Source organism: Sphaerodactylus townsendi, linkage group LG09, assembly GCF_021028975.2.
Source record: "Sphaerodactylus townsendi isolate TG3544 linkage group LG09, MPM_Stown_v2.3, whole genome shotgun sequence".
Lineage (NCBI taxonomy): Eukaryota > Metazoa > Chordata > Lepidosauria > Squamata > Sphaerodactylidae > Sphaerodactylus > Sphaerodactylus townsendi.
In genome coordinates, this window is record NC_059433.1 from 59,510,589 (window position 1) to 59,536,557 (window position 25,969).

At 41.2% G+C, this 25,969-nt stretch overlaps 2 protein-coding genes, 1 long non-coding RNA gene and 2 other non-coding genes across 7 annotated transcripts in view; 3 read left to right on the forward strand and 2 right to left on the reverse strand.

The window, feature by feature from the left end:
* DNAJC5B (DnaJ heat shock protein family (Hsp40) member C5 beta) overlaps nucleotides 1-956 on the forward strand; it is a 47,700-nt gene extending 46,744 nt beyond the window's left edge. For both annotated transcript variants that reach the window (XM_048507751.1, XM_048507752.1), the window contains exon 6: nucleotides 657-956. In XM_048507751.1, the coding sequence (XP_048363708.1) occupies nucleotides 657-754 (98 nt within the window). In that variant the 3' untranslated portion in view covers nucleotides 755-956. The remainder of the gene's footprint in view (nucleotides 1-656) is intronic.
* A 2,764-nt stretch (nucleotides 957-3,720) lies between these two features.
* LOC125439167 lies at nucleotides 3,721-5,157 on the forward strand. The gene is made up of 2 exons (XR_007245491.1): nucleotides 3,721-4,746; nucleotides 4,787-5,157. It is a non-coding gene; the product is annotated as an uncharacterized LOC125439167 (long non-coding RNA).
* A 927-nt stretch (nucleotides 5,158-6,084) lies between these two features.
* On the reverse strand, nucleotides 6,085-6,176 carry TRNAY-GUA. Its single transcript is given in 2 exon segments — nucleotides 6,085-6,120; nucleotides 6,140-6,176. It is a non-coding gene; the product is annotated as a tRNA-Tyr (tRNA).
* Nucleotides 6,177-7,225: 1,049 nt separating this feature from the next.
* Nucleotides 7,226-7,298, reverse strand: TRNAR-ACG. Its single transcript has one exon. It is a non-coding gene; the product is annotated as a tRNA-Arg (tRNA).
* A 6,632-nt stretch (nucleotides 7,299-13,930) lies between these two features.
* Nucleotides 13,931-25,969, forward strand: part of TRIM55 (tripartite motif containing 55) — a 34,111-nt gene continuing 22,072 nt past the window's right edge. For both annotated transcript variants that reach the window (XM_048508471.1, XM_048508472.1), the window contains exons 1-7: nucleotides 13,931-14,209; nucleotides 14,800-14,972; nucleotides 18,323-18,488; nucleotides 19,669-19,764; nucleotides 23,328-23,561; nucleotides 25,397-25,419; nucleotides 25,525-25,649. In XM_048508471.1, coding sequence (XP_048364428.1) covers nucleotides 14,042-14,209; nucleotides 14,800-14,972; nucleotides 18,323-18,488; nucleotides 19,669-19,764; nucleotides 23,328-23,561; nucleotides 25,397-25,419; nucleotides 25,525-25,649 — 985 coding nt within the window. In that variant the 5' untranslated portion in view covers nucleotides 13,931-14,041. The remainder of the gene's footprint in view (nucleotides 14,210-14,799; nucleotides 14,973-18,322; nucleotides 18,489-19,668; nucleotides 19,765-23,327; nucleotides 23,562-25,396; nucleotides 25,420-25,524; nucleotides 25,650-25,969) is intronic.

The following is a 25,969-nucleotide window of genomic DNA, read 5'->3' on the forward strand; positions in this document are numbered from 1 at the left end:
AGTCGACCCACGTGGTCAGCGTAAGAACGAGACGAGACGCGGAGATAACATCTGGTGGAGATCGCCAGCAGCGGGAGCCCGGAGGTCCGTGTTCCTAGCGAGTCTCCCGCGTGCTGGTTCCTGGCACCTTTTATTGTTTATCTATCGGGGGCGTGTAGGAGGGAGGACCGGGGGGAGTTCCGGGAGAGCGGGAGGCGGGAGGTCGGGAGATCATCATGTGATGCATGATCTCACCTGGCTACGTCTTGGGGAGAGGAGCGTAAAGCGTCTGGAGCCTAATCCCTCACCTGGGGGGCAAAGACCATTGTCCCTAAGCCCGGTGACTGGAGCCAGAACCAGTTCATGACCCAAGTGACTCATAGGGGGGGATGAGGGAGTGGGGAGTGCTTGAGTGAAAGCCCAGAAGGCCGTAGGTCCGTTGGCGTCCCAGCGTTCTACCACGGTGCTGCTGGGTCAGCAGTGCATTACTACACTTTGAAAAGAAGACTAATTCAAACTCTTATGGTAGAACTCTCATAGTATCATATATAATCGTGGTATTGTATATAATAATGGTGTTGGAGACAAAATGACATAATCAGTCTCTTAAAGAATGAAACCTTAAACTGGATAATAAATCAGGCAAATTCATACTCTTGTTCTTTTCTTTGTTTTAGATGGGGAAACTCCAATTCTACTTCAGCAAGTGACAAATGCAAGTGAGAAAACTCAGCTTATTGGAGACAGTCATCGCAGCTACCATACAGATTCATAAGAAAGAAGTCATTGAAGTCTGGTTGGATGTTACTGAAAAAATTCTGAATGGTAAACTTGCACATATGACACTAGAACTCTAACCTCATCCTATACTGAACCTCATCCTATACTGAACTCAGTGGTTGATTACACACAAAGTGTCTGCTGCATGGTGGAGGTGAGTGTCCGCTGAGGCAAGATTTCTTGTACAGACATGTTTCCTCTAGCCCTGTTTTCACTTTCCACTCTGTCAGTGGCAAGCAATTCCACTTATAGCATGATTTTAATTTTGCTTTGCAGCCAGAGTGGGACAGATTTGCCTGTGGACATAGCTTTGCCCCAGACCTCTTCCCTCTGCCCGCAGCCACCTGCCTAATCTTACCCCTCCACTCCCTCATGCTGCTTTGCACACTTCCCTCTTGCCCTCTTCCCCACTGAAGACTACTTCACACTTCTTGTCCTGCCCTATCATTTCTATTGCCTGTAGTCTCCCTACTCCTGCATATCAGTCCAAACACCCGATTTGCCCCTGCATTTGAATGACAAACTGGGATGCCTCCAGCCTTGTAGTTTTATACACAAGCAATCGGTGATTCTAGACCACACTGGGGAAAGTCCGTCAATATTGATGCTTGGGTTTACAGCACATCAGAAGACAGATGATCATGAACCTGGGGAGCTTAGCAAACAGCAGTTCACATAGTCCTTTTGCAGTTTATACGTCACCATTACTCCCCCCTCACTTCCCACCATAAAAGACAATCAGCTTTCAGGCAAAGTACAGATGCCACATTCAAGACTTTTCTTTAATAATTCACCTTTTTATGTCAATATATCAATCTATCAATGTTGATATATTAATAGATTGATATATCGATCTATTGATAAGATTAAAGATTAAAATGAAAGATTATATTGCATGGTTTTACACTCACACACCATGCAAAAAGTACCTTGAGCACCACATGCGAAGATTTCCTTAGTCAAGTAAATAACTGTTCGTAATCTATAATTCAGTCAAAGGTAACTTGGATATAATTTCTTCTTCTTTTGTTGTGGGATCAGTAAAAATTAGTAGACCTATCTACTTCTATTTCCAGCACAGTGTGGCAACCATGTAGGTACTATGTGTGAATTTCATTCAACATAAACTGCTTTCAGAGCCAGATTTTGATTTTAAAATAGCAATAATGTGCACTTTTTAAAAGCACTTTTGTTAAAAAAATGGATTTTGGCGGGGTGCCCATGCTAGTATTCCACATTATTCAGCACTCCAATACCATTTTGGAATTTAGATTCAGATTGGGGGTGGGGGCGCCCATTATTCCAAGGCTGTTTAGTGACAATCAGGCACGTAGCTGCCAGGGGGCCGGGTGGGGCGTCTGGTGCGCACCGGGGCAAGGGTGTTCCAGGGGCAGGGCATGGCAGGGATGCAGGGCACACACATATCCAGGGCACAGTTCCCCCTCGCTACAGCTCTGGTGACAATAAAATTGCAAGAAATTAGTGCTGTCTGTCCACTAAAGAATCCCCAAACTTCAAGGGAATTGGAACAAGGGGTCCAGCTCTAGGGAACTATGAACAAGGCATCCCCAACCATCTTAATTGCATCCATTGTTGATTATCAAGGGAAATCCATACTTTTTCCAGGGCAAAGAAGCCAACATCCAAACACACAAAAGCAACCATTATTTAAAAAGCCTGTGAATGTAAACAGAACCAACTAACCTAACAGGACCAGCCACAGAATCTTAGCAAACCGCAGGTCAATGTGGCCAGCCCAGCATAACCAGAAAATCCAAGGCAAACCAATCTGGCAATCTAGTACCAAGGCAACCAGTCTGACCTGGCAAAACACTGACTGACATACACACACATATTCTAACATCACTTCCCTGAACTAGAGTCAAGCTGCAGGCCTACTTTTTATTCTCTTATTCTCTTAGTCCACTCTTCCATTCTCAGAGAGCCACACAGAGCTGTAAAAGAATTGTTATGACTGGGCAGACATTGTAGTGATCCCAATAATATCTGACCCATTGCCTGGGACAGCTGTCTCTCCTCGCCCCAACACACACACACACCTCATGTTGTCTGTAAAACTGAATAAAAATAAGTCCAAAAGCCTTAACATGTCACCTGTGACTATTCCCAAATATTTCCGGAATTTTTGTGAGATCCAATTACCAGGATTCCAGAAAACCAAAATATCTGAATGCATACCCCTATTTAATGAACATGTCTAGGTTATCTTCATGCCTTTGGAAATATGCACATATTTGTGAAGTCATAAGGATATTTGTGCCAGTGATGGTTTGTTGCATTAGGTCCTAGGAGAAAAGGTGAATATAAATAAGCTTCTCAGTTGGCTGCTCTATCTTCATTTGTCATAAAATGCTCCTGATTGACATCCAAAACTGTAAGGCCGGTTATCTGCATCGGCTCCGTTCTACGCTATCGGCTTGACCTGGGGGCTGCCCGTTAGCACAAGCGCCGCTGCTGCAAATTCGCAGCAGCGGGCGACATCTGACGCCCTCTTCCCTCCCCCTCTCAGAGGCGTAAGCGTCAAAGCCGCTTAAACAACTAACTCCTTTAAAGGGTTGTTGTTGAGAGAGGGATCGTCTTCCGGCATGCGGTGCGAACAGCGCCCGCCCGGAACGGCAGCTTTCTCCTTCCATCGCCCCACTTACTGTGTCCTCCTGCAATTAAGCCTGCTTGGCGTCGCAGCCCCGCCCACACTGTCCCTCCGACCTCCAGGGTGGGTCCGGAGGGCAGCGATGAAGCGGCTGGGGCTTTAATGCTTCCCCAGGCATAACGGCAGCAACACACCGTAAGTGGGGCATGGGAAAGCACAGAAAGAAAGCGACTTCGATGCGGAGCCGGCCTGCCTTCTGCCGGCCTCCCGTTGCCTGCTCGCGCCAGCTTGGCGATGCTTGAAACGATCCATCACGCCGACAAGAACTCCTGCGGTGAGCTGAAGGCGCGAGGGGGCCGTGCAGAAATGGCCTAAGTAACTGGAAGATTATTGTGTCACTATTCACCAGCTGAAAATCTGTCTCTACATCCTTGTTCTGTACAAAACCAGTCTGATCAACAGACTACCCTTTTATCTTCTTTAAATATCTAACAGTTTGTCTTCATAAAACAGAGATATTTGCCTGCTTACATGTGAAAACTGATAGAACATTATAACTAAGTAGCCAAATTCTCTACATAATTCTTTGAAAGGCGAGTGATATTAAATTCCAGAAGTGTGCATAGCTTTGCAGTCTGATTCTGTATGAGGAATCCTAAGCAGATCTACTTATACGGAAGTACCATGTTCAATTGGATTTACTCTCAGAAATGTATCCTTAGGATTTCATCCTATATCCTTTCAAATTGATTGAGCTTACACATGAATTACTAGCTTGTCTGGATTATTGTGAAAAGGCCTCTCATTATGGTTTTGATTACCTAACTTAGTTCTTACCATCTCATTTGGCCTCTGATGGGTTAACATTCCTTAATGGTTGACATTTTTTTCCACTCTTTGGAAAATCACATTCCGCACAGGCACAAGGAACAAGTTTGTTGCTGTTTGGATTTGAGCATAGAGAGTCCAGGAAGTACCCAAGAGCTGAAACTTGTGAAAGTGGGTCAGTTGAGCCCTGCTTGTTGACAAACACATTGTGTACAAACAGGAATAAGAACTGTATTAACTGGACTGCTAGCTGAGATTTATTTTGTAACGAAGGTTTATGTACAGCAAAAAAATATCCCACCTCTTTGCTGATCTTCTGGTGGTGCTGGACTTCATGCAGAACAGGAGCACCAAGGACAGTATTTAATTTGCTGAATATGGGCCAGCATCATGGCCACAGCTGTACATGTTTATGAAGGTGAAAGGAAGACCCAATAGGAATGGGATTAGGCTGTAATGCAATGGCAAATAGAATGGCTCTAGAACTAGAACATTTCTTTTAAAAGACGTCTTTTTTTCTGCTTATCACTAGTCTAGAACAAAAGTAGGTTTTAAATTTTTCTGCTTATCACTAGTCTAGAACAAAAGTACAGAAGTAGGTTTTAAATTTGTAAGAGGTCAAGTACAGGATCAGTTTCAGATATCCTGAATCTGGAATTCCACTTCTTGTATGTATGTATTTTATCCAAACATCATTTGGCCTCAATTACTTGTAATGAAACTTGGTTTATTCTTCATTTGTGCTGATGTGTTTGCCAAGTCAGGTGATCTGAGACGAATGAAACCTATGTAGTTTATTTTGCACCTGTAATTATCTGTCTTTTATTTCCAAGAATTTTGTTCTGTGCTGTTACATTTATTACTATTATGGTTTCCAAAAGAACTATGTACACTGGTGTTGACTTTTGCTGTTTACTATATTATGTGAATAATAAATATTCCCAATATTGTACAATCTACCCATGTACACAAGGACTTTTTCTTCATAATGAAATACGTTTTGATCACATTACAAAAGGAAAACATTGAGGTGCTACTATTGCCAAAAATATCCAAACTGCAAGTGTGTGGGGGGGGGGGGGGTTAATTTGCCAGAGCAACTTTATAGTCTTGCCTTGTTTTATATTTCATTTTAAAATGGCTGGCGGTTTACGACCTTCTTAGATTAGTGGAGGTCCATGTCCTTTTCCTTTAATAGAGCTGTTAATGTGAGGAAACTGAGAGCTAAAGATTTTCATAGCATGAAGATAAACGACATCCCATAAGTCTCTGTTAAAGGGACAGGACATTTTTTTTCCTCTAGGCAGTTGGCAACCTTAAAATACATGTAGTAATTTGAACTGCTCCAGCTTAACTAGAGAATTAAGTCACTGCAGCTAACACATGGCAAGTGGAATTTGGCTAGGTAGCTCTGCCATAACAAGGGAAATCATGGGATTATGGGAAGAATAGAAAGGAGAGGGACTGCAATCCACTGGATTTTTGAAAAATGTTAAGTACTCTCATGTACATCCTGAGGTTAATTTCTGGGGACCAAATACTCTGCAGATGAGCTCTACATACGAAACTCCTTCCTCCTAAATTCAGTCTTGAGGAAGGCACATCCTGTGGCCTCTCAATGTCACTATTGCTTACCTTTTATACTGTGTCAGAGTTTAAATTCTTTAGTCGGCTCAAGTCACTTTCGTTTGAATGTATATTGCCCTACCAACATCCTTCCTTGCCTTAAATATCAAAGGAAAGCTGGAAAAAAACTCTTGCCACCCTTTAAATGAAGTGAGCCTTGCAGGTGCTTAACAGCTTCTCCTAATGGGAGGTGATGTGAATGTTTCCAACAACAAATAAATGGATACAAGCGAGAGATTTAAAAAAAAAAAAAACCTGCCTCCTTCGAGCCGGAATCGAACCAGCGACCTAAGGATTACTAGAAGGTGCACGTTCCTACAGTCCTCCGCTCTACCAGCTGAGCTATCGAAGGGACGTCTCAAGAGTTTCGCCATAGTATTAAAGAATCTGCCTAACACTGTATTTTAAGCACAAGATGGCGCTGGAAGTTCGCAGGCGGGGAGGCGTTTCGGCGGCCGCTGGCGTAGCCTGACTGGGCATCCGACACTTGAGGGCGCGGAGGGACAAGGGCGCTTCAGAGCCAGCTGGCAGGGCCTCTGGGGAACCGGACGCTCAGGTCTAAGAGCATCGCAAGGTCGCAGTCCCATTAGCCCCTTGCTTCTTGCAGCCATGATATTGTTTTGGTCCGGGAGATTCTTGTGCCTTGGAGTGCCGCAGGTTTGGCGTCAAACGAGCACCGATGTGGCGAGCAGTAGGATCTATATAAAAGTAGTTCGAAGTTAAACTCCAATTATATCCATTTCAAAAATGTGGTGAAACGCCTTAACAGTCGGGAACTTGATGCAATAACGCTTCTACCGATGGGTTCATTTCTTGCCCCCCTGGTTCATTATTTCCTTTTATTTGGCTATAGAGAAGAGAAATAATAACGTGAAAGAACAGCATTGAGAAAATGATGTTAAAACAAGCTTGCTTAATTTCCCTGCACGACCATGGAGCACTCAGTCTCTCTCAGTCTAATTTACCTCACGGATAAACTGGAGGAGAAGAGAGGGATGTAAGCCCCTCTGTGTCCCCATTGCAGGAGAGATGGGATATAAATATCTAAATAGAATAAATAAAAGATGCGATTAATCAGTTAGCATAGAGGTCAGTAGACTTTTAAAACAAGTAAATGGCAATATAGTTCCTAACAGTGCCAGTGAAAGTAATTCAACTCACATTTTAAATCTGGCTAGAAAAGCCGTGCAATCAACAAAGTAATACATGCTGCAATGGGAAGGAGGAGGAATTTGAGGCGACCAAGTAAAGTTAGTAACATGTATGGATCATGTGCACTAATGGGGTTCAAAATGCAAATAGCAAACATCATAGCAAGCCACGTTTAGTTTTCAATAGATTCAACAGCGTTTCGGGTTGCTGCAGTTTTCCCAGTTCTTTGATTTAAATAAAAGTGATACTCGAGCCAGGCAGGAGTCGAACCTACAATCTTCTGATCCGTAGTCAGACGCGTTATCCATTGCGCCACTGGCCCCGATAACGGCGGCAACTGTTGTGCAATGTCACAGATACGGGAGTCGACCATTCGATAGTCTGAAAAAGGGCGACAAGTCAATACCTCCAGGAAATGACATTAAGGTCCTCTTCGTTTGCATGTTGCCCTTGCTTATTCCGCAAGGTACAATCTCAGTAACACCAAACAAATCCCAGGGCGGGAGCCGTGTCAGGTTGTTTTGGAAATTCAGGAGGGAACGTGTTTGGCACCTGATCTCGGCAGGGGCTTGTCAGCCTCCGATGAATGGAAACAATGATCATTCCCCGGAGTCACACGGACGAACTCTGCAAGCTCCCGAAACTCGTTTGGCTGTTTTATGGGGGGTTTGGGGGGATTCCTGTTCGAAGCAGAAAGGAGGAGGCGACCGAGATGAAGCAAACCCCATGAACTATCCTTGCAGTTCTAGGATTGTTCGGTTGTAAAATACTATACTGCTTAGTCGTTATGTAGACATATGCCTTCATTTAATTTTCCTGATTTATCCGGATGCACAGTCCAGCTATCTGCAGTGCTCAAGACCAGGTGCATTTTGTTTTCAGATTCTGGGTAGCTTTCTCAATAGTGTCATACAGATAGTCACAAAGAAAAGTCTATTTATGTACTAGCTGTTGAATTCCTCTTGGGAGACACTTTGAGCACATCCTTTTGATAACTCAGCTGGTGCACCAGAGGATTGTAGAAAGTGAAAAAGCTCTGTAGAACTCCTCAGGTTGCTGGTTGATTCCCACTCAAGGAACACTAAAAGTTTGACTCCAGTATTAAGTACATCTTAGTCACTGGCGTAATGCCCATTGGGCAAGGTGGGCAGCTGCTCAGGGCATCACCTTGTGGGGGTCATCAAAATGCTGGATTCGTTTTGGGGTATTTTAGTGGTTTTCCATTTGTGGCCTGCAGGGGGCGCAGTTTTTAGGCTAGCGGCACCAAAATTTCAGCGTATCATCAGGGGACTGTCCTTATGCTACTCCCCAAGTTTGGTGAGGTTTGGTTCAAGGAGTCCAAAGTTATGGACTCCCAAAGGAGGTGCCCCTATCCCCCATTGTTTCCAATGGGAGCTAATAGGAGATGGGGGCTACAGTTTTGAGGGTCCATAACTTTGGCCCCCCTGAACCAAACTGCACCAAACTTGAGGGGAATCATTAGGGCAGTCTCCTGATGAGACCCTGAAAGTTTTGAGACTGTGCCTTCAGAAATGTGCCCCCCACAGCCTGCAACCCCCCTTCACATACATGCAGACAACTCAATGAAGAGCAACGATTCTTCGGCAAATTTCTAGGATGTTCCTGCAGGGGGCGCATTTTGGATGTATCGGCACCAAAATTTCAGGGTATCATCTGGAGATGATGGCACCCCCCAAGTTTGGTGCAGTTTGGTTCAGGGGGTCCAAAGTTATGGACCCTCAAAGGGTAGCCCCCATCTCCTTAGCAAAGAATGGGGGATGGGGCACCCCCTGTGAGGGTCCATAACTTTGGACCCCCTAAACAAAACTGCACCAAAATTTGGGGGTACCATAGAGACAGTTTCCAGATGATACCCTGAAATTTCAAGTGCCGATCCATCCAAAAATGCGCCCCCTGCAGGAACATCAAATTTGCCCAAGAATCTTTGTTCTACATTGAGTTTTCTGTATTACTGTCAATGGGGGTTGCAGGCTGTGGGGGGCATTTCTGAAGGCACAGTCTCAAAACTTTCAGAGTCTCATCAGGAGACTGCCCTAATGATACCCCCCAGGTTTGGTGCAGTTTGGTTCAGGGGGGCCAAAGTTATGGACCCTCAAAACTGTAGCCCCCATCTCCTATTAGCTCCCATTTGAAACAATGGGGGATGGGGCACCCCCTTTGGGAGTCCATAACTTTGGACTCCTTGAACCAAACCTCACCAAACTTGGGGAGTAGCATAAGGACAGTCTCCTGATGATATGCTGAAATTATCATGCTGATATGTCTAAAAAGTCACCCCCTGCAGGCACCAATGTCCTGGTGCAAAAAAAAATGGTCATTGTGGAATGGCCGCCCGGGGGGGGGGGGGGCATCCAACTCAGGTTTTGCCCAGGGCTATAGTTTGCCCAGGGCTGCCTCGTTACGCCCCTGATCTTAGTTTCTGGTTTTGATTTAGTGTGTTCTGTAAACACGTTCAGTAGTATTGACAGAGATGTAGAGAAATGCTATGCTGAACTTTGTGTGGAATAATGTCTATAAGGTAATTGAGAATTTAAGGATGTAACAACAATTTCTGCTACGTTTGCATCCAAGTGACTGAAATTTTTACAACTAATTTATGGCAAATTACTATGGCTTCTGATTATTCTGTGCACAACTACTGTGTATAACATACACGCACAATATAAAAGAATTGTTTTGTTTCCATGGTACAGAAGGGGGTCTTACAAACAGCTGTTTTACTTCATGATACTGTGGAATTTTCCTGTAATATTATCTCAGGCACTTAAAACAAAAGCGTTCTCTCTCCCAAACCTGCTTTTCATCCACTACTTATTTCACAAGAAATCTTAATAGATTCATTATATAAGTTTCAGTTGTATAATTAATGTTGGCTAATTGGTTGTATTTGCATAAATGTACTTATGCATAAGAGCAAGAGTCCTGGAAAGAACATGCTTTCTGGATGTGGTTATGTGAAACAACTCGCATTCATTTCAGAGGGTTTCACTCATGGAAATCTGTGGCAACACACCCCCACTGCTTGGAAGTGCCCAGTGCTTTGATGTTGGAGTTCCTTCCAAGCCAAGTCCACCCAGAGGCCAGGCAAGGACATGTAATGATGCAGAGCATGAGTCTCCCTGTCCTAATGCCCAAGTTAAATAGGCAAGAAGGACAGGTGTCATCTGCTGGTCTCCAAGATAATCCCGGAGGACACTGATCTTATTGTTGATGGACCTGGCGTTCACCAGCACCAATGATGAAGCTGGGAAAAACCCCTTGCCCACAACCCTCAGATCTGGGAATAGGAATGAGGTCACAACAGGGACGAGTTATATATTGTCTCAACCCCCTTCTTTCATTCAGCCTCATCCTATCAGTATACCTGTAAGAATTGGGATCCCCAACACCTTATTGGCCATAGTGGCCAGTTTCTCCCCAGGACTCTGTCTTCCCTAATTCTCAACTCGGTTGACACAGAAACAGTGGCGACATGACCACTACCCAATGAGCCAAACTCTAGCACATCAACTGAACTAATCATAATTTCTAACCCCTTATTTATCCCTCTCTTCCCCTCTTACAGTAGAAAATTCCTATGACAACCTATGAGGATTAGACTAACCCAAAATTGCAGCTATCTTATCTAAGACTGTCTAACTAACAACTACTAAGGAGTTATAATAAACTATAGTAAGCAGGTTCAGGTTGGTAAATTAATATTGCTTGGAGTGAGCATCTTAGCCCTGCTTTGTTGCTGCCACCATCTTGGATCCCTGGCCCTATTTAAAATCCTCGAACCCCAGGATCAGTTTCCACCAAAAGGGCCCCTCCCCCAACCAGTCCTCAAACAGGGCCACAACAGGCAGCACATCAGGTCTTGTTCTGTTGGCAGGTAAGCAGGCTCTCTTGCCGGCAGGACTAACAGGCTGGCTGCCTTGGGCTGCTGCTGCAGTGTCTTATATAGCTGCCAGGCCCCACCCTCCACAAGTGTTCCAAATGGGGTGGGTAGGGAAGGACTCTCACTCCCTCCCTCTGGCCACAGGTGCAGGCCACAGCTCACCAGGTCTTGTTCTGTTGGCAGGTAAACAGGCTCTCTTGCAGGCAGGACTGATAAGTTGTCAAGTTGTCATTGATTTAATCCACTTTGTCTCTGAACATATTGATTCAGATTATAATACATGACATCTATAGAGTAATTTTTTTAATTCTCATCATGCTTCATAAATGCTAAATGGTATGTAAAACATACTTTACGTGCAGAATGCTCTGCAAAGGTCTAGTTATTTTATTGTCCAATTAAAAAGAGCTGATGTATTTAACTATACACAAGTGCAGTGGATATCTGCTGAAACTTGTAGACGCAGTCCATGCAGCTTCCACAGTTGTGTGATAAAGTATTGCCAAATAACAGCACAGATGGCTTTGCCCTAAGATTAGGTCTCACATGCCAGACATGATCTGGGAAATTGTCGTTTTAAAAATAACTTCAGAACAAGTGCCAAGTTCTAAGAGATCTGTGTGTCTAATAAACAGAAAGAAACACAGCAGTGCCTAGCACTGAAACATAAGCAGTGAGATTATGTGTTGGTCATGGAACCCAAGCAGAATTATCACCTGCACTTAGCCAAAGAAATGGAATTTCTTCAGCATTTTGCTGAGAACTTTAATCAGAAACCAGTTCAGATGGGAATTATGTTTAATAATGCATTTGATGTAGTTCTGTTATCAACTATCTATCGTTATAGAACAGTGGTTCTCAACCTTCCTAATGCCGCGACCCTTTAATACAGTTCCTCATGTTGTGCTGACCCCCAACCCTAACATTTATCTATTTTACAGATGGAGAACACTGATGCAGAGAATTTTAGGCGACCCCTGTGAAAGGGTTGTTCGACCCCCAAAGGGGTCCCGACCCCCAGGTTGATAACCACTGTTATAGAACTTGTGAACATAGTATATTATTAGAAAACAATGATGTTTCCCCTGTAGCAATACTTAGGGCCAATGAGGTAATTCCATGTTGATGTAATCTCATTTATGAAATTAGTGATGGATAGATCAGCACTACACAAATTCAGGCCCTGTTGGTCAATTGGCCTCAATATGCCCACATAACTGTGGTCCAGCCACTCCCCACCTGCATCTATGGTTACCAATTTCCAGGCAGAGCCAGCAGTTCTCTCAGATATATAACTGATATCCAGGCTACTGGGATCAGTTCCCCTGAAGCAAATGGAAGTTTCAGAGGTTGAATTGTATGGGATCACATCCTCACTGAACTCCGAAGAGTTGCCAGATCTCCAGCTGTGGTGTAAAATTATTGCCAGGACAAATTTTTTCCAGGATAAATTATCTTCGTAGTCTCGAAATCAGTGATAATTTCAGAGATCTTCAGGTCCCACCTGAATGTTGGCAACCATATGATTAGCTAGTACTGACTTAAATTTTAAAAATCCAAAGAACATCATGATGTCTTCCCTTCTACCGCACCATCCTGTCATTTCAATAGATGTGGTTTACGACAATTCGGGGTCTGAGAAAGAAAATCCACATGGCACTCCCATGGTGATAATATATATGTCAGCATATATATATATTAATAAGCAAATGAATTGGCAATTCACTGTTCTTCGATCATATCCCTAAATCTGTTTTTGAGGTGAATTGTCTTATTCTGCCTAATGCCAGGATAGTCCCTAGTTTCAAGAACTTTGGTTGACTTCAGGAACATTTATCTTTCCATTCATTTCCATACTTGCTGTTTGTCACAGCCACCACCAGAATACTAATCCATCTCTATTCTTTAAAAGCACTTGCCAGCTATATCACCATTATTTCCCCTTCCAGAAAAACCAAAGGAGGAATTGGTCTACTTTTGCAAGGTTAGAGCTGGGGAGGACTTTGTGCTAAATCTAAAGGCAATGGGCCAGTGGTTCTCATAGGCGGAATTTCCACGGTCCAAAAAATGTGTGATGCTCATGGCAAAAGTCCCGGTTTGGGCAAGGAGTCCCCATGGCTTCAGTGCCCAACTTGGCCCCATCCTGGCTCTGGCGCACACTCTTCTCCTCTTCTCCTCAGCCCACATTTTTCAAAAAACGGCAAGGAAGTGCAAATTTTTGAAAAACACGGGGCAAAGCCAAATCAGTGGGGAGACACAGGGGAAAGTATATGTTTATTTTTCCCAATGTAGGGAGTGATGTGGAACGTTCCAGCCAATCGGAGCGCACAGTCTTTTTGTGTGTGTGTGTGCTGGTCGTGGCTACAAAGGAATGTAAATACAAAGCTATATCTGTGAGCTTGATTTAATTGTTTATGCGTAGCTATGTTTGAACGTAAAAATGTGAATAATAATGTGAATTTTTATAAAGGGGGAGGGGTATTATGCCCAACACAACAGCCAATCACAACAAGGAACAAAAGATCCGCTGAGCAGATCACACGTTTGTGGGAAATGTTGCATTGTTTGAAACAGGGATTAACTTTGAGGTCCTCAATAGAGGCAGGCTGCGCTGGGAAGGGAGAAACCACGATAAAAAGGTGCTGTATCTTTTGGAACTGGGGTGTACCCAGTGGGAACTCCACCATAAACTCCTATCTTCATTCAGTCCCCCCCCCCTTCCATGGCCTCATGCTTTCCTCTGTTGTAGTGAAGCCTGAAGGCAGAACCCAACAGCATTCTCCAGCCAGCTTATCACTTTGGGTTTTTTTTAACAGTGAGTGAGTGGTTCATATCTTTCAGTGGCATCTGTCAGTGTCTCTCCCTTCCCCTTGCTCTCCTTCCTTGAGTCAGGAATGTTGATCTCTCACACCAGTGAGCCGTCACCTGTCTAAATCTGTCCTTGTGACAGATGCATATATGGAGAAAGTAAGTATGGCAACCAATGACGTTCTGCTTCTAAAATAGACCCAGCTCCCTTCGCTCTGTTTAAACAATGTCCTCCAGGGAAATAACCTCAAAGGACATGTGATCACACAGGCTTTGAAATTATTTGGGGGACCTAATCCAGAAACTGGTCGGCAGCAGCTGGATTCTGCTCCTCGGCCCCTTGGAATTGCTAGGAGATGAGCACCTCCATTAATTATAAGTCTTTTTCCAAAGAACAGCAAACTATGGATAACTTAGAGAAGCAACTTATTTGCCCCATATGTTTAGAGATGTTTACAAAGCCGGTGGTTATCCTGCCCTGCCAGCACAACCTCTGCAGAAAATGTGCCAGTGATATCTTCCAGGTAGGTTTATCCGGGCTTTTTAAATGGATTGAAAATATATCATCATCATCATATGTTATAATTCGGTGGTCATTGTTTATGTTAGTTTAATAAACAACATTGTAATTTGGAATCGCAAAATAATTTGGAAAGAGAATATCTTTTTCATCTATTTAAGTTCCTTACATATTGAAATGTACTTATTTATTTATGCATATGGAATTGTTTATTTCAAGTATTCAGAGACATTAACATGTCAACCCAGTCCTGTTGTTCCCCAACACCTCTAAAAATGGCATTTTTTCTCTCAAACATAAGTTGTTTTATTATTAGCTGACAGGCATCAGGCAAGATTGTATTAGAAGTTATTTATCTGTTTGTGTATTTTTGAGACAGAATTTGCCCCCAAATCCAAGCTATGTTGATTTAGAGGACGTGATCCAAAGTCCACGTAAGTCATAGAAGTAGGTGTATGAAAACACTACATCATGATTAAGCTGATGTTTTGTTATTGTGATGCTGAAATGAGAGCATTTAGAACAATTGGGAAGAATGGAAATAATGCATAGTTAGCTTTACAAGGATGTGATTTTATTGCTTGGCAAGAACAGGCCTCAAACCCATATCTGCCAACCAGAGGAGGCACCACTGTAGCATCGGGAGGTCGGTTCCGCTGTCCCTCTTGCAGACACGAAGTGGTTCTAGACAGACATGGTGTCTATGGTCTTCAAAGGAACCTTTTGGTGGAAAATATAATTGATATATACAAGCAGGAATCTACCAGGTAACCAACTAATTTCTTCCCTTGAAGGGTTGTCTTCTGGTGCCTAATTGTGTTTGCTATGAAAACAAATGGGATTGTTCTGGGACAAATCTAGGAATTTTCATCTTGCCACTGCCCACAGTCTGGGAATAGCTCCATTTTCCCATTCCAGTTTTTTTCTTCTTCTTGCCAGTTGGGAAACGGAGGGATCATAACCAGCTAGGCATGGAAGAGAAAAACAGTGAGACTTAGCAACAGTCCCCATTGGATCAGAGCCCATTGCCCCTGTTAAAAGTGGCTGGACCCTCAGTTCTTAAACTGTTAGTACAAAGCAGGACTTGCCTTACAAGAAGTGAGCTTTGTTTTCTATTCTCTTTGATGGGGAAGGGCTTCATCCTACTAGATGCTACTCAAGCTCTCTGGGTGTTATAGAATGCTGGCAGCTGTGCTTTATTATGTTGTGGAATTAGTGGCATAGAGCAACATTGGAACTGGTATGAGTGTTTGCTCTCCACATCTGAAGAGTGAACCTGCAATTAATTCATCCCATGAGCAGCCTTTGTTCACTCAGGCAAATCTAGGGGTTTGTAATCACACAGCTGAGAAAGAAAGCATGCTGTGGCCCTCAAGTCAGCAAACCTAGTTTACACCACTGATTCCTTTGTGTAGCAACCTTATCTGTATATGTCACAACATTCCAGCACTTTTGAGAATCAAGGCACACCAGCAATGAGAATGGCAAATGTAAAGTTTAAAGGGGGGGGGGGTTAAATCCAAGCCGGTGTCCACCAGCTGACTACTAAAGTAGTTCTCCAGATTGTTTCCCACATCAGGCTTCTCTCAACATTAAGGGTCTGAGGATGGATTAAGTCTGAAGATAATTTTCACTTTGTCTCTGCAGTATTCATTCATTGTATTTCTGACCTGTCACTCCCCGTTTCCTGTAACTTTCTGTTTCTGATGGTGACAAATTGTTACCTGGTACCTCTCACACTGACCAGTTAGTTAAGAAGTTTTGGATATGGAAGAACTTATCTAAGACCTAGTTCTGATGAACAGCAGATGAAGTGGTAAACCTGAACCTGACCCATATGTTAGAAAGTTGTTAGAGAGAAGATTACATTAAAATCCTTTTCCATTACACCTGTTTTTCTATATGGTGGGAGGTTCTTTGTATGAAGAAGTCGTAAGAACATAAGAAAAAGCCTGCTGCATCAGACCAGAGTCCATCTAGTCCAGCACTCTGCTACTCGCAGTGGCCCACCAGTAGCAGCAGTATTGGTGAATGTAAATCCTGTGTTTGGGTGGAGTTCATTGTTCATGAACTTAGCATGCCCTTGGGGTTTACTTTTGGTGTTTTTAAGTAGTTTTTAAGTTTTTAAGGGAGGCCATTGAAATTCACAAACACCAAAACAACTTCAACAGGAAAGAAGAGACTCTGAGAATTAACAAAGCTTGGCTACCAGTACTTAAAAACACCAGAAGCAAACCCCAAGGGCATGCTAAGTTCATGAACAATGGACTCTACCCAAACACAGGATTTGCATTCACCAATACTGCTGCTGCTGCAGGGCATGAAAATGTGAATCATTCCCTGGACTGAAAACCCGCACCCACAATACAATACTATCAACCACATCTTTGCATAGCAAGTTCCACCCAAACACTGATTAGTTCCCCACCCTGGGACATGGACAATATATACCCCACTAAACATTCCCTTCTCACTGGACACAGTGTGTAACAGACTTCCCTCTGTGATACACCTCTGAAGATGCCAGCCACAGATGCAGGCGAAACGTTAGGAGTAAGATCCACCAGACCACAGCCACACAGCCCGGAAAACCCAACACAACCAGTTGAATCCAGCCATGAAAGCCTTCGACTAGACAACACATTTTTCTTCAGGCTAGTTGGCAATCATACTTTGACTGAGAATTACACTCTTTTGAATACAGAGTCCTATTTTGAAGCCAGTGTGACTTCTCTGGATAAGCAGTGTTATAACAGACTGACTTTGAAGATATACTTTAGGAAAGTCTGTGTTTTGAGCTGAAGATGTTGATAGCAATGCTGAGAAGAACAGGGTAAAAATAGTATAAATAAATACATGTCACGTATGTGGGACCTATTGTTTCAGTGTACTGAAAGGTTTGCTGCTGAGGATGAGGGTCCCTCAGTTGAAACCTAATTTTACTATCTGCTTTATTTGTTTGGTTGCTTGCGTTATTAACAATATTTCTATCTCATCTTTTTGACCAGTCAGGGATACCAAGGCTAACAATTATGACCCCAAGCTAACAAAAACATCACAATAAAAATATATCATAAAAGCAATTAAAATAGAGCTAAAATACATATATAAAGCATAAGACAGCAAAATCAAAAACACAATTAAAAAAAACTTTTCATGTTTGTGGTTTAGTCATTGGGTATGATTCCAGGGTGCAGCAACATGCTCACTGTTTTCAGTCTTATCAGTTTATTCGAAGTACCAGCGTTGCCAGCTGTCCTGGAGAAAAATGCCCTGCCCCCTTGATAGAGGTATAATGGAATATCCATTCCAGGTGGGGTTATTTAGCCCCAAGCCATGGAAAGTTTAAGTAGTTCATTTCCACACTTAAAGCTTTTGAAAGGGACATCACATTTTGGTCCAAGTCTGTTGGTCTCCTTAAGCGCTCTCAGACCTATTTTTCATGCCAGCCTGAAGGCTGATTTCTGCTTCTACCTATATGTGTAGAAAATCCTTCTTTTGTTCTTTGGAACTATGACTATGTGTTCATGCTGATTGTTTGTAACAAAAGCTGTATTTTGGTTTTCCTACAACTGTGATGCCCAAAATTTTAAAGCACCTTTGGAAATGTGACACAAGGTGGTAAGCAGAATCATAAAATGACTGCTGTAGGAGGCCACAGTAATGAAGGTTTTCAAGAGGAATTTGATGGGCAGTAGCTCATCCATTGCAGCATTGTATTTTTAACAGTGGCCCAACTGATGCTCTAAAGGCCAAAGCCCACCCCCTGTCAATATCAGGCCTCTGTTTATTTGCAAGTCTCATTTATTTCTTGCACAAGAACTACTGTGGTGTAGGATCAATTTTGACTGGAAGAATTCTCTTATTCTCATCTGCTTATAAAGATAAGCAGAATACTAACGTAAGACGATGGGAGATTGGGGACAGGGTGCACAATGGGCGCCTGAAAAAGAGTTTATGTGGCCTTAACAGACCGACTCCCTGTGGATGCAGGGGTTCCTGATTTTCACAGTTCCCTGTTCTCAGTAACAGAACTGTTTTGTGTTCATTCTTTTGTGTTTCAATTTGTTTGATCTGTTGTCTTTCCTGACTGGAATTTTAAAAAAATTATTCACAGACCTGAAAGAAAGACTGAACAGCCAATGTGTGAAGAACATGAAGATGAGAAAATTAATATTTACTGCCTGAGTTGTGAAGTACCCACATGTTCAATGTGCAAAGTTTTTGGTGCTCACAAAGATTGCCAGGTTGCGCCTCTCACAAATGTTTTCCAAAGACAAAAGGTAAAAAGTGACAATTCTCATAAGTAGAATTCTAGTTGCTTTTGAAAATAAGAAACTGAAATAAAATACAATGTGCTCAGATCCTTCACCAGGTTGTAGAACTGCAATTTCTTTGTCTAGCTTTAAAAATTCATTAACTAGAAAAGTTAATGATTAATTTATTGTCTTTGAAACTCAGAACCAGCTGGGCTTACCAAGATTATTGAGTTGAGAGACACTGTTGTCGTCTCAATTGACAAGATATTTTGATATTACTGTACCCTAAATATATGCCCCTCTAGCCTGTTTTTTGAACCGGCTCATTCATTGCATGGAAATCTCCATGTCCATACATGTCACCAAAACTGCCATGAGTGCAAAGCACTCCATGTGATAGGACTGATACAAATAATTGTTAGTGCAGATTTAAGACATTTTGATTTCACACACACACACACACACACACACGTGTGTTTCTCACTGTTTCCAACATGACTACCTAATGCATAAATCATAGCAGACCCTTTTCAACTACCTATGTTTAGATGGAACCTATACTTATATTTATTTATGAATACCAGAAGTTGGTAAATGCTTTGTGTAAAAACATCTCATTGTGTGGGGAAAAATCTTGGGTGCTGTCAATGGCTTCACTATCTAAATAAGAGGATGCAATTCGGTAAAGATACATGTAAAAAGTGTCATGAATATTAATATCATTATTACATTTGTAAAATTTACTGTTTCAAAGCTAAGTAATCCTTCACAAATTGCAGCACTTAGGACATATTGATGTAGTGTGTATTCAAAGTGAAGATCCTAGAAAAATTTGTGAGCCGCTCAGAAACTGGAATAATTGAACATTAAAATTTCAATAAGTTAATAAAATTGTGCTCTTTAGAGTTTAGTCATATAACATTTGTGAAGGATAAGAAGATTAGTTAACTGACTATGGTATTTTGCAGTAACTGACTTCATCTATTGCAAATGCATATTGTTCAGCAAAACTATTATGGTTATTCAATATTAGATTTTCCTGCTTCTTCAAACAGTTGCTTACATGTATTTTACTAATATATTTATGAGTATTTTTGAAAAAGAAATCACTCAAACAACAGATCATAAGAATATTTTTTAAAATCGTCCGTGATGATATTTTATATTTATTAAACATCTTTCTTTTATTCTTGTTACTCTGCAGTCTGATCTCAGTGATGGTATTGCAGTATTAGTGGGAAATAATGACAGAATGCAAGGAATTGTAAGTCAATTGGAGGAAACATGTAAAACTGTTGAGGTAAGTAGTTCAGTTTACAATCTATGGAGCTAATTTTAGGTTATAATTGTAACTATTAGATATAATAGTGACCCACAAGAACAAGTAGATGACCCACAAGAACTTGCAGGGGGCACTCATTTCCCCCATATCTCTTTCCTTACCATTTCATCTTTCTCTCCTATTGGCAGCCCCCATATTGTATTTCCCTACTTCTTTCTTTCTGTCTTTCTCAGGCTCATTCTGCACAGTACATTTATTACAAGCTGCAATCGTTATAAATGAATTAGTTTTCAATGTATCAAAAGGAGAAACAAGTTCATTTATAACGATTGCCACTTGTTATAAATATACTGTGAGGAATGAGCCTCTCCCTCCCACCAACCAATTTTTATTTGCCTCCCCATGTTGAGCTATATTTATTATTTATTTCCTTCAATTATACACCACTCTGCTCCAAATTGGGAACCTAAACAGCTTACATCATTCTCCTCTGCTCCATTTTATTCTCACAACAATGCCCAACCAGTGAGATTTCATGGAAGAGTGGTAATTCAAATCTGGATCTCCCAGATCTTAACCTGAGACTATAACCACTATGCAACACTGGGTTTTGCAGGATGTACTTATGGAATAATTACAAGCAGCATGGCTGGGGGGTTCATTTGTGCATTCCTGCACAGCTACGCATCAGTGGGAAGTAAATTTTAAAAAACAGACACGTCTCTGTGCGAAGGCACGATATCAATCCGGCTTGTTTCCATGGGCTCCAATTGCTGCCTCCATGGATGCATGTGGAATGCGAAAAAAGGAATTGGGTACTTTATCCCAACTGCAACCGATTATACATTTGCTGTATGGAAGGGGCTTAAGATTTGGCCAGCATTTGCTGATGGCAACAGTCGTAGGCTTGCCAGTTAGTTCCTTTCATGCCATCATCACCACTCTGCTCTGCTACAGACAGCACCAGCCTAGGAGGAGGCAATCATGATCAGTATTGTCTGCACTGATTTGTGGCATCTCTCCGGAGTCTAAAGTTGAGATCATGTCCTACTTGATCCTTTTAACTGGAGATGCCAGAGATTGAACATGGGATCTTCCACATGCAAAGCAGATGCTCTACCACTGAGTCTTAGTGCACCCTTGTATTAAATGACCATCAAGTGGAAATTAATGTTCATACAAAAGGATACAATTCTGTCAGGATTTTGGTTCAGCTGCATATTAGGCAATCTGGTTTTTTTTTAAAAAAAAGGCTTAGCTGAGGAATGTGAGCAGATTTATTTCCTGCTATTGCTGGGTCTGCGTGACCTTTGTGTATGACTTCTTACCATATTACTTTAAGAGTCATAACTCCCATAAGGGTCAATTAAAGAGTGTCAGTGCTTAATCGGGAGCACCATGTGGTCTGTTTACTCTGCACACTTCCCCTGGAGACATCAATAGGGGCATCTGAAACCTGCCACTCCTCTCATGGCAATTTTCAGGCACAAGAAGCAGCATTTCTCTTTACAGATAATATCTCGGGGTCACATAGCTAGAAAGATCTGTGCCTTGGCTATGTCACTTCTCCCTATCAAGGCTGTCAGTACTGTAAGGAGATGACCATAGACATGTTGGAACAGATTATTATAGCTGGGGTGTAGAACATGTGGGCAATACACAAGCTGGGTTTACTGAGGGACTATGTCTCACATGCATCAGGAAAAAATGAAGAATAGAAACTGGGCATCTTTACCCATTGCAGGCATCCAACAAACATTTGGTTGTGGAGAGGTCAATCACACAGATGCAGTAGACATGCTTTTCTTAAATGTTTTGATGTAACAGAATTCTATTTCAAGTGCCATTCAGGACTCTATCAGGACTTTTTAAAATACATTCGACCTTCTAGGCAGCAAGTATAATATCATGTGATAGACTATGGGAAATCTTCAGCTGTTACTGAAAATATTCCATCTCTTTCATACATCCTTTAAAAGAAAAACAACTGTAATCGCTAAATCTCCATCCCCAAATAAAAAGTTATAAATGAAAAACTGTGGTAAAGAATGCTTGAATTTAACACTTTGTGATTCCAATTGGCAGAAAAATCCATTACATTTCTTTATGTCACTAAAAGAAGGGACTGGAAATAGTATATATCAAACGTGATCCAAAGTATTTAAAAACCTCTGAGCTAAGTACAGGAAGGAAAAGAATATCAGCAGTTAAAAGTCAGAACTTTGTTGTCAGGAAGGCATTGCTTTGAAGGATGAATTTGGGTACTATCAGGAGTTTGCAGATACCAATGAGCCTTTTAAGTAAGCTAACTGAGGAATGTACAATGATACAAAAGCAGAGAGGCTCCTTAACGTTAAACTTTTAACTAAGTCTAATAAAACCAAGATGACAGAAGTGTATAGAGAATGATAAATTGAAAAAGGGAAGCTATTTCTAAATCTAGGATTTTCAGTGCTGACTCATGTTCCAATAACTATCCCCCCATCCCCACCCCAGTTCCCTTCTTGCCAGATTTGTACTCGTAGTTTTTTCCACCTTCTTTGCATTTTAATAGGCTTTGCATGCATAAATAATCCAAGAGATTATGGAAAACATCCTTTGTGATGTTTACATAAAATGCTTCCTCCAAATTATTATTATGCATTTCACGTGATCTTCATCTCAATGGGACATGAGTTTGACCTTGAAATTTACCAAGTGAAAAGAGCTACCTGGAACTGGAGGGGGGGGGGGAACCCTGCTCCTTAATCTAGCGAAAGATTTGAGCTGCAGTCCTTTGCATAGTTGAATTCAATGGGGTTTGAACCACCTGAGCATACAAGTCTGATGTCTCATTTATTAATGCAGAATATTTTCTGACTTTTGTTTAAATTAGCTCACTGAAAACTCTGAATTAGGCACAGCTAAAAAAGCATGTCTGGCTATTCACTTCTAATGTCAAATACACAGATGTATCCTGCTCAGCTATATTTAGGTCCCATAATTGGCACAGGATTTTTGAGTTTTCAGTTTATGTTAGGAAAGAAACCACATTTACAACTAATTCAAATTCATATGATATGACCAAGAATAATCATGTACCTTATCTAGGGAGAAAATATCTATGGAGAAAAATACTTTTAAAACTTCTGTGGCTCATGAGCTCTGTAACTAAGCTGTGCTATATAATTAACTTCTAGTGCCCTATCCCCAGCTTTTAAAATATTTGGCATATTCATCATAACAATTTTAATGTGGGCATAGAAGCCAGTATTTTCTAAGGCAAATCTTTCTAAGGCATCAGGAATACCTATTATATACAATTTTATCCCACCATAGTTAATGATAGAATGTTTAATACTGGAAACACTGGGAGAAAATCTCTGTAGTTATCCAACAGTTGTGAAACATGTTATAGAAAACTGATATGATACCTCTTCAGAGAACCTGCCTTAAATCAAACAGATTTCATCGAGGGAATTTCAGAAACTTCAGGGCCTCTAGAAACCTCTATTTAGAAAAAGATTTATTTGATAAAAACAATTTCCAGAATCTCTGGGCATTAAAAATGCTGAAAATGTAACCTTTAACATTATTTGCAGGAGTGCTGCAAAAGACAGAAGGAGCAATTGTGTGAAAAATTTGATTATTTGTATGCCATACTAGAGGAAAGAAAAAGTGAGATGACGCAAATAATCACTCGTAGTCAAGAGGAGAAATTGGAATATGTTCGGTCTCTGATTAAAAAGCATGCAGACCATTTGGAAGCCATATCCAAACTGGTGGAATCAGGCATCCAGTTCATGGAAGAACCAGAGATGGCTGTATTTTTACAGGTATGTTAGAGAGAGTCCAAAAGCTAAGAGAAAATTCTATCTTGCAAATTCTAAAGTACATATTTCCTATCAATAGCTCCTCTTCTTGCCATTGCGTGAAAACTATGTTTAAATGTTTGGGAATTTTTCACCCATTGATTCTGACACTCTATGTCACTATTACAAGTATAAAGCAGGTCACCTGGTAAACAGCTAACTCAAATTCAGCATTCTCCAGGCTAGTAGAGTAGCTGACAGTGAAGACATGGGTGAAAACAAATGACATTTTTCCAAACGGTTATTTATCATAGCGTTCATGCAAACCAGTGCCCTGAAAATAGGAGTCATTGTTAAACATAATATGACGGAAAGAATGTTCTGATAGAATCTCTGGATAAATGGCTTGTATTATATCACATTTTTGCCATTGTGGCATGTTTTCATGTGGCCAAAAGGCTGATGCCTCTAACTTGGTAATTTCTGCATATGTTTAATCCATGTTTTAACAGAAGTCTTCATGCAGTATGTAATTTGTTCTTCAATTTCATTTTCAAACCTTTTTTACCCCCTACACAATAGAGTTGGGGCAGTGGTGGGATTCAGCAGGTTTGCACCACTTCGGCAGAACCGGTTGTTAAAATGGTGCTTGTAAACAATCAGTTGTTAAATTATTTGAATTCCCACCACTGAGTTGGGGCCTTTTTGGCTATAATTAACCTAGTTGCAGTAGTTAGGAAAGTTATTAGTTTGGTATGTGGATATAGGTTCTTTATATGTATATGTTTAAAGGTTACTAACAATGGCTGATATTAATTCATCCCAAAGTGTGACAATTGAATGAATCCTTCTACTTATGTTAAAAAGTATACGAAAAAATGAGGAAAGAGTTGTTCAACGTATAGTTAAGATTAATAACATGATGCTCCCAAATAGGGAGAATTTTTAATTTCAATGTACTCTATACACTTGTACCTATTTCTAATTAACAATGAACAATTTACTTGTTTGGGGTTTTTTAATACGTTAAACACAATTTTAAAAAAAAGAGAGTTGGGGCCTAAAGCGCAAGGTGAGTTCAGATATATATCTAATTAAGAAGGGTACCACCTTATTTCAGAAAAGTCACATCTTCTACATCAGAGCACAATGCATCTCCCTTCTTTCAGAACATGACAGCTTTGCAGTGAGATGCCACTACACAGCACTGTTCCTTATGTTTGCATTTCTGTGCTGGGAAATCCACCTACACCATTCTATTCATAGATCTCATAGACGGAGTCAGGGCTGGGTTAGCCATTATGTTAAATGCACTCAAGTTTGGGAGCCCAGAAAAATTGATTTAATTATTTTGTGAATTTTCCAATTTGAAAAAAAACACATATCTATCCAGTTCCTTTATGAAATCCCCTGCAGCTTATAAGATTTGACTAGCTCACTCATTTCTTGACAGGGGAACAGTAGCAATATACACAGCTGGAGGAAAATGGAACATATTAGACGACTGCCACTGCTTAACGTGAGGGACACAATTAAGGTGTTTACTGAATTGGGAAAAGTGTTCAGGGTGGCAGCCACATGTACCCAGCTTGTTGTGTCCCTGTGTGAGAGCATGCAAAAAACTGTGCAGGACAACTGACAAAGAGATGAGTCCTATGCAATAAAATATATGGTAGTCCCTGGGAGGGGCTCTGCTGTCACATTTCCAGTTGGTCTAAGATTTCAAAGAAATCATAGTGTTAAAAACATAGTCTAATATTCTTTATAAGCACTCACTTGTAGTCTGTATGTGTTAATTCTGAGGGAATTCAAAATTTAAGGATTAATTTATGCCATTGGTTTTATTTTGTTTTTCACAGAATGCCAAAGCATTGCTACAAAAGTAAGTTTTGCTTTGAAGACGTTATGCATGTTCTCCATATTTATCATATTTTCAAACCATTTCTTTGCAACCTCTAAGGCTAATGACACTTTGTTTCTGTTTTAGAATTACTGAAGCCTCTCAAGCATTTCAGATGGAAAAAATAGAGCCTGGCTATGAAAGCATGAGCCGCTTCACAGTCAACCTCAACAGAGAAGAAAAGATAATACGAGAAATTGATTTCTACAGAGGTATGTGCTTTCTTTTCTTTTCTTCCAAAAAAATCAAATTGCTTTATTTTAATTACGGAAGTGCATACTTTGTACAAAGATATCCTGTCAGGAATATGGTGAAGAGACCTTTTCGACTTTCGAAAAAAGTAACATGTCTTATAATCAAAAGTAAACTTGCACAAAGACTAGCATAGCATGCTTAGAATACTTTTCTTCTTTAATCAAATCTGATGCTTCAGTCCTCATGGTGTACACAGCCATTTCTGAGAGTCAAACATCCTGTATACCACTGGAGTTATTAACCTGTTTGACCTGTTTGGATGACTAGACAGAAGCAC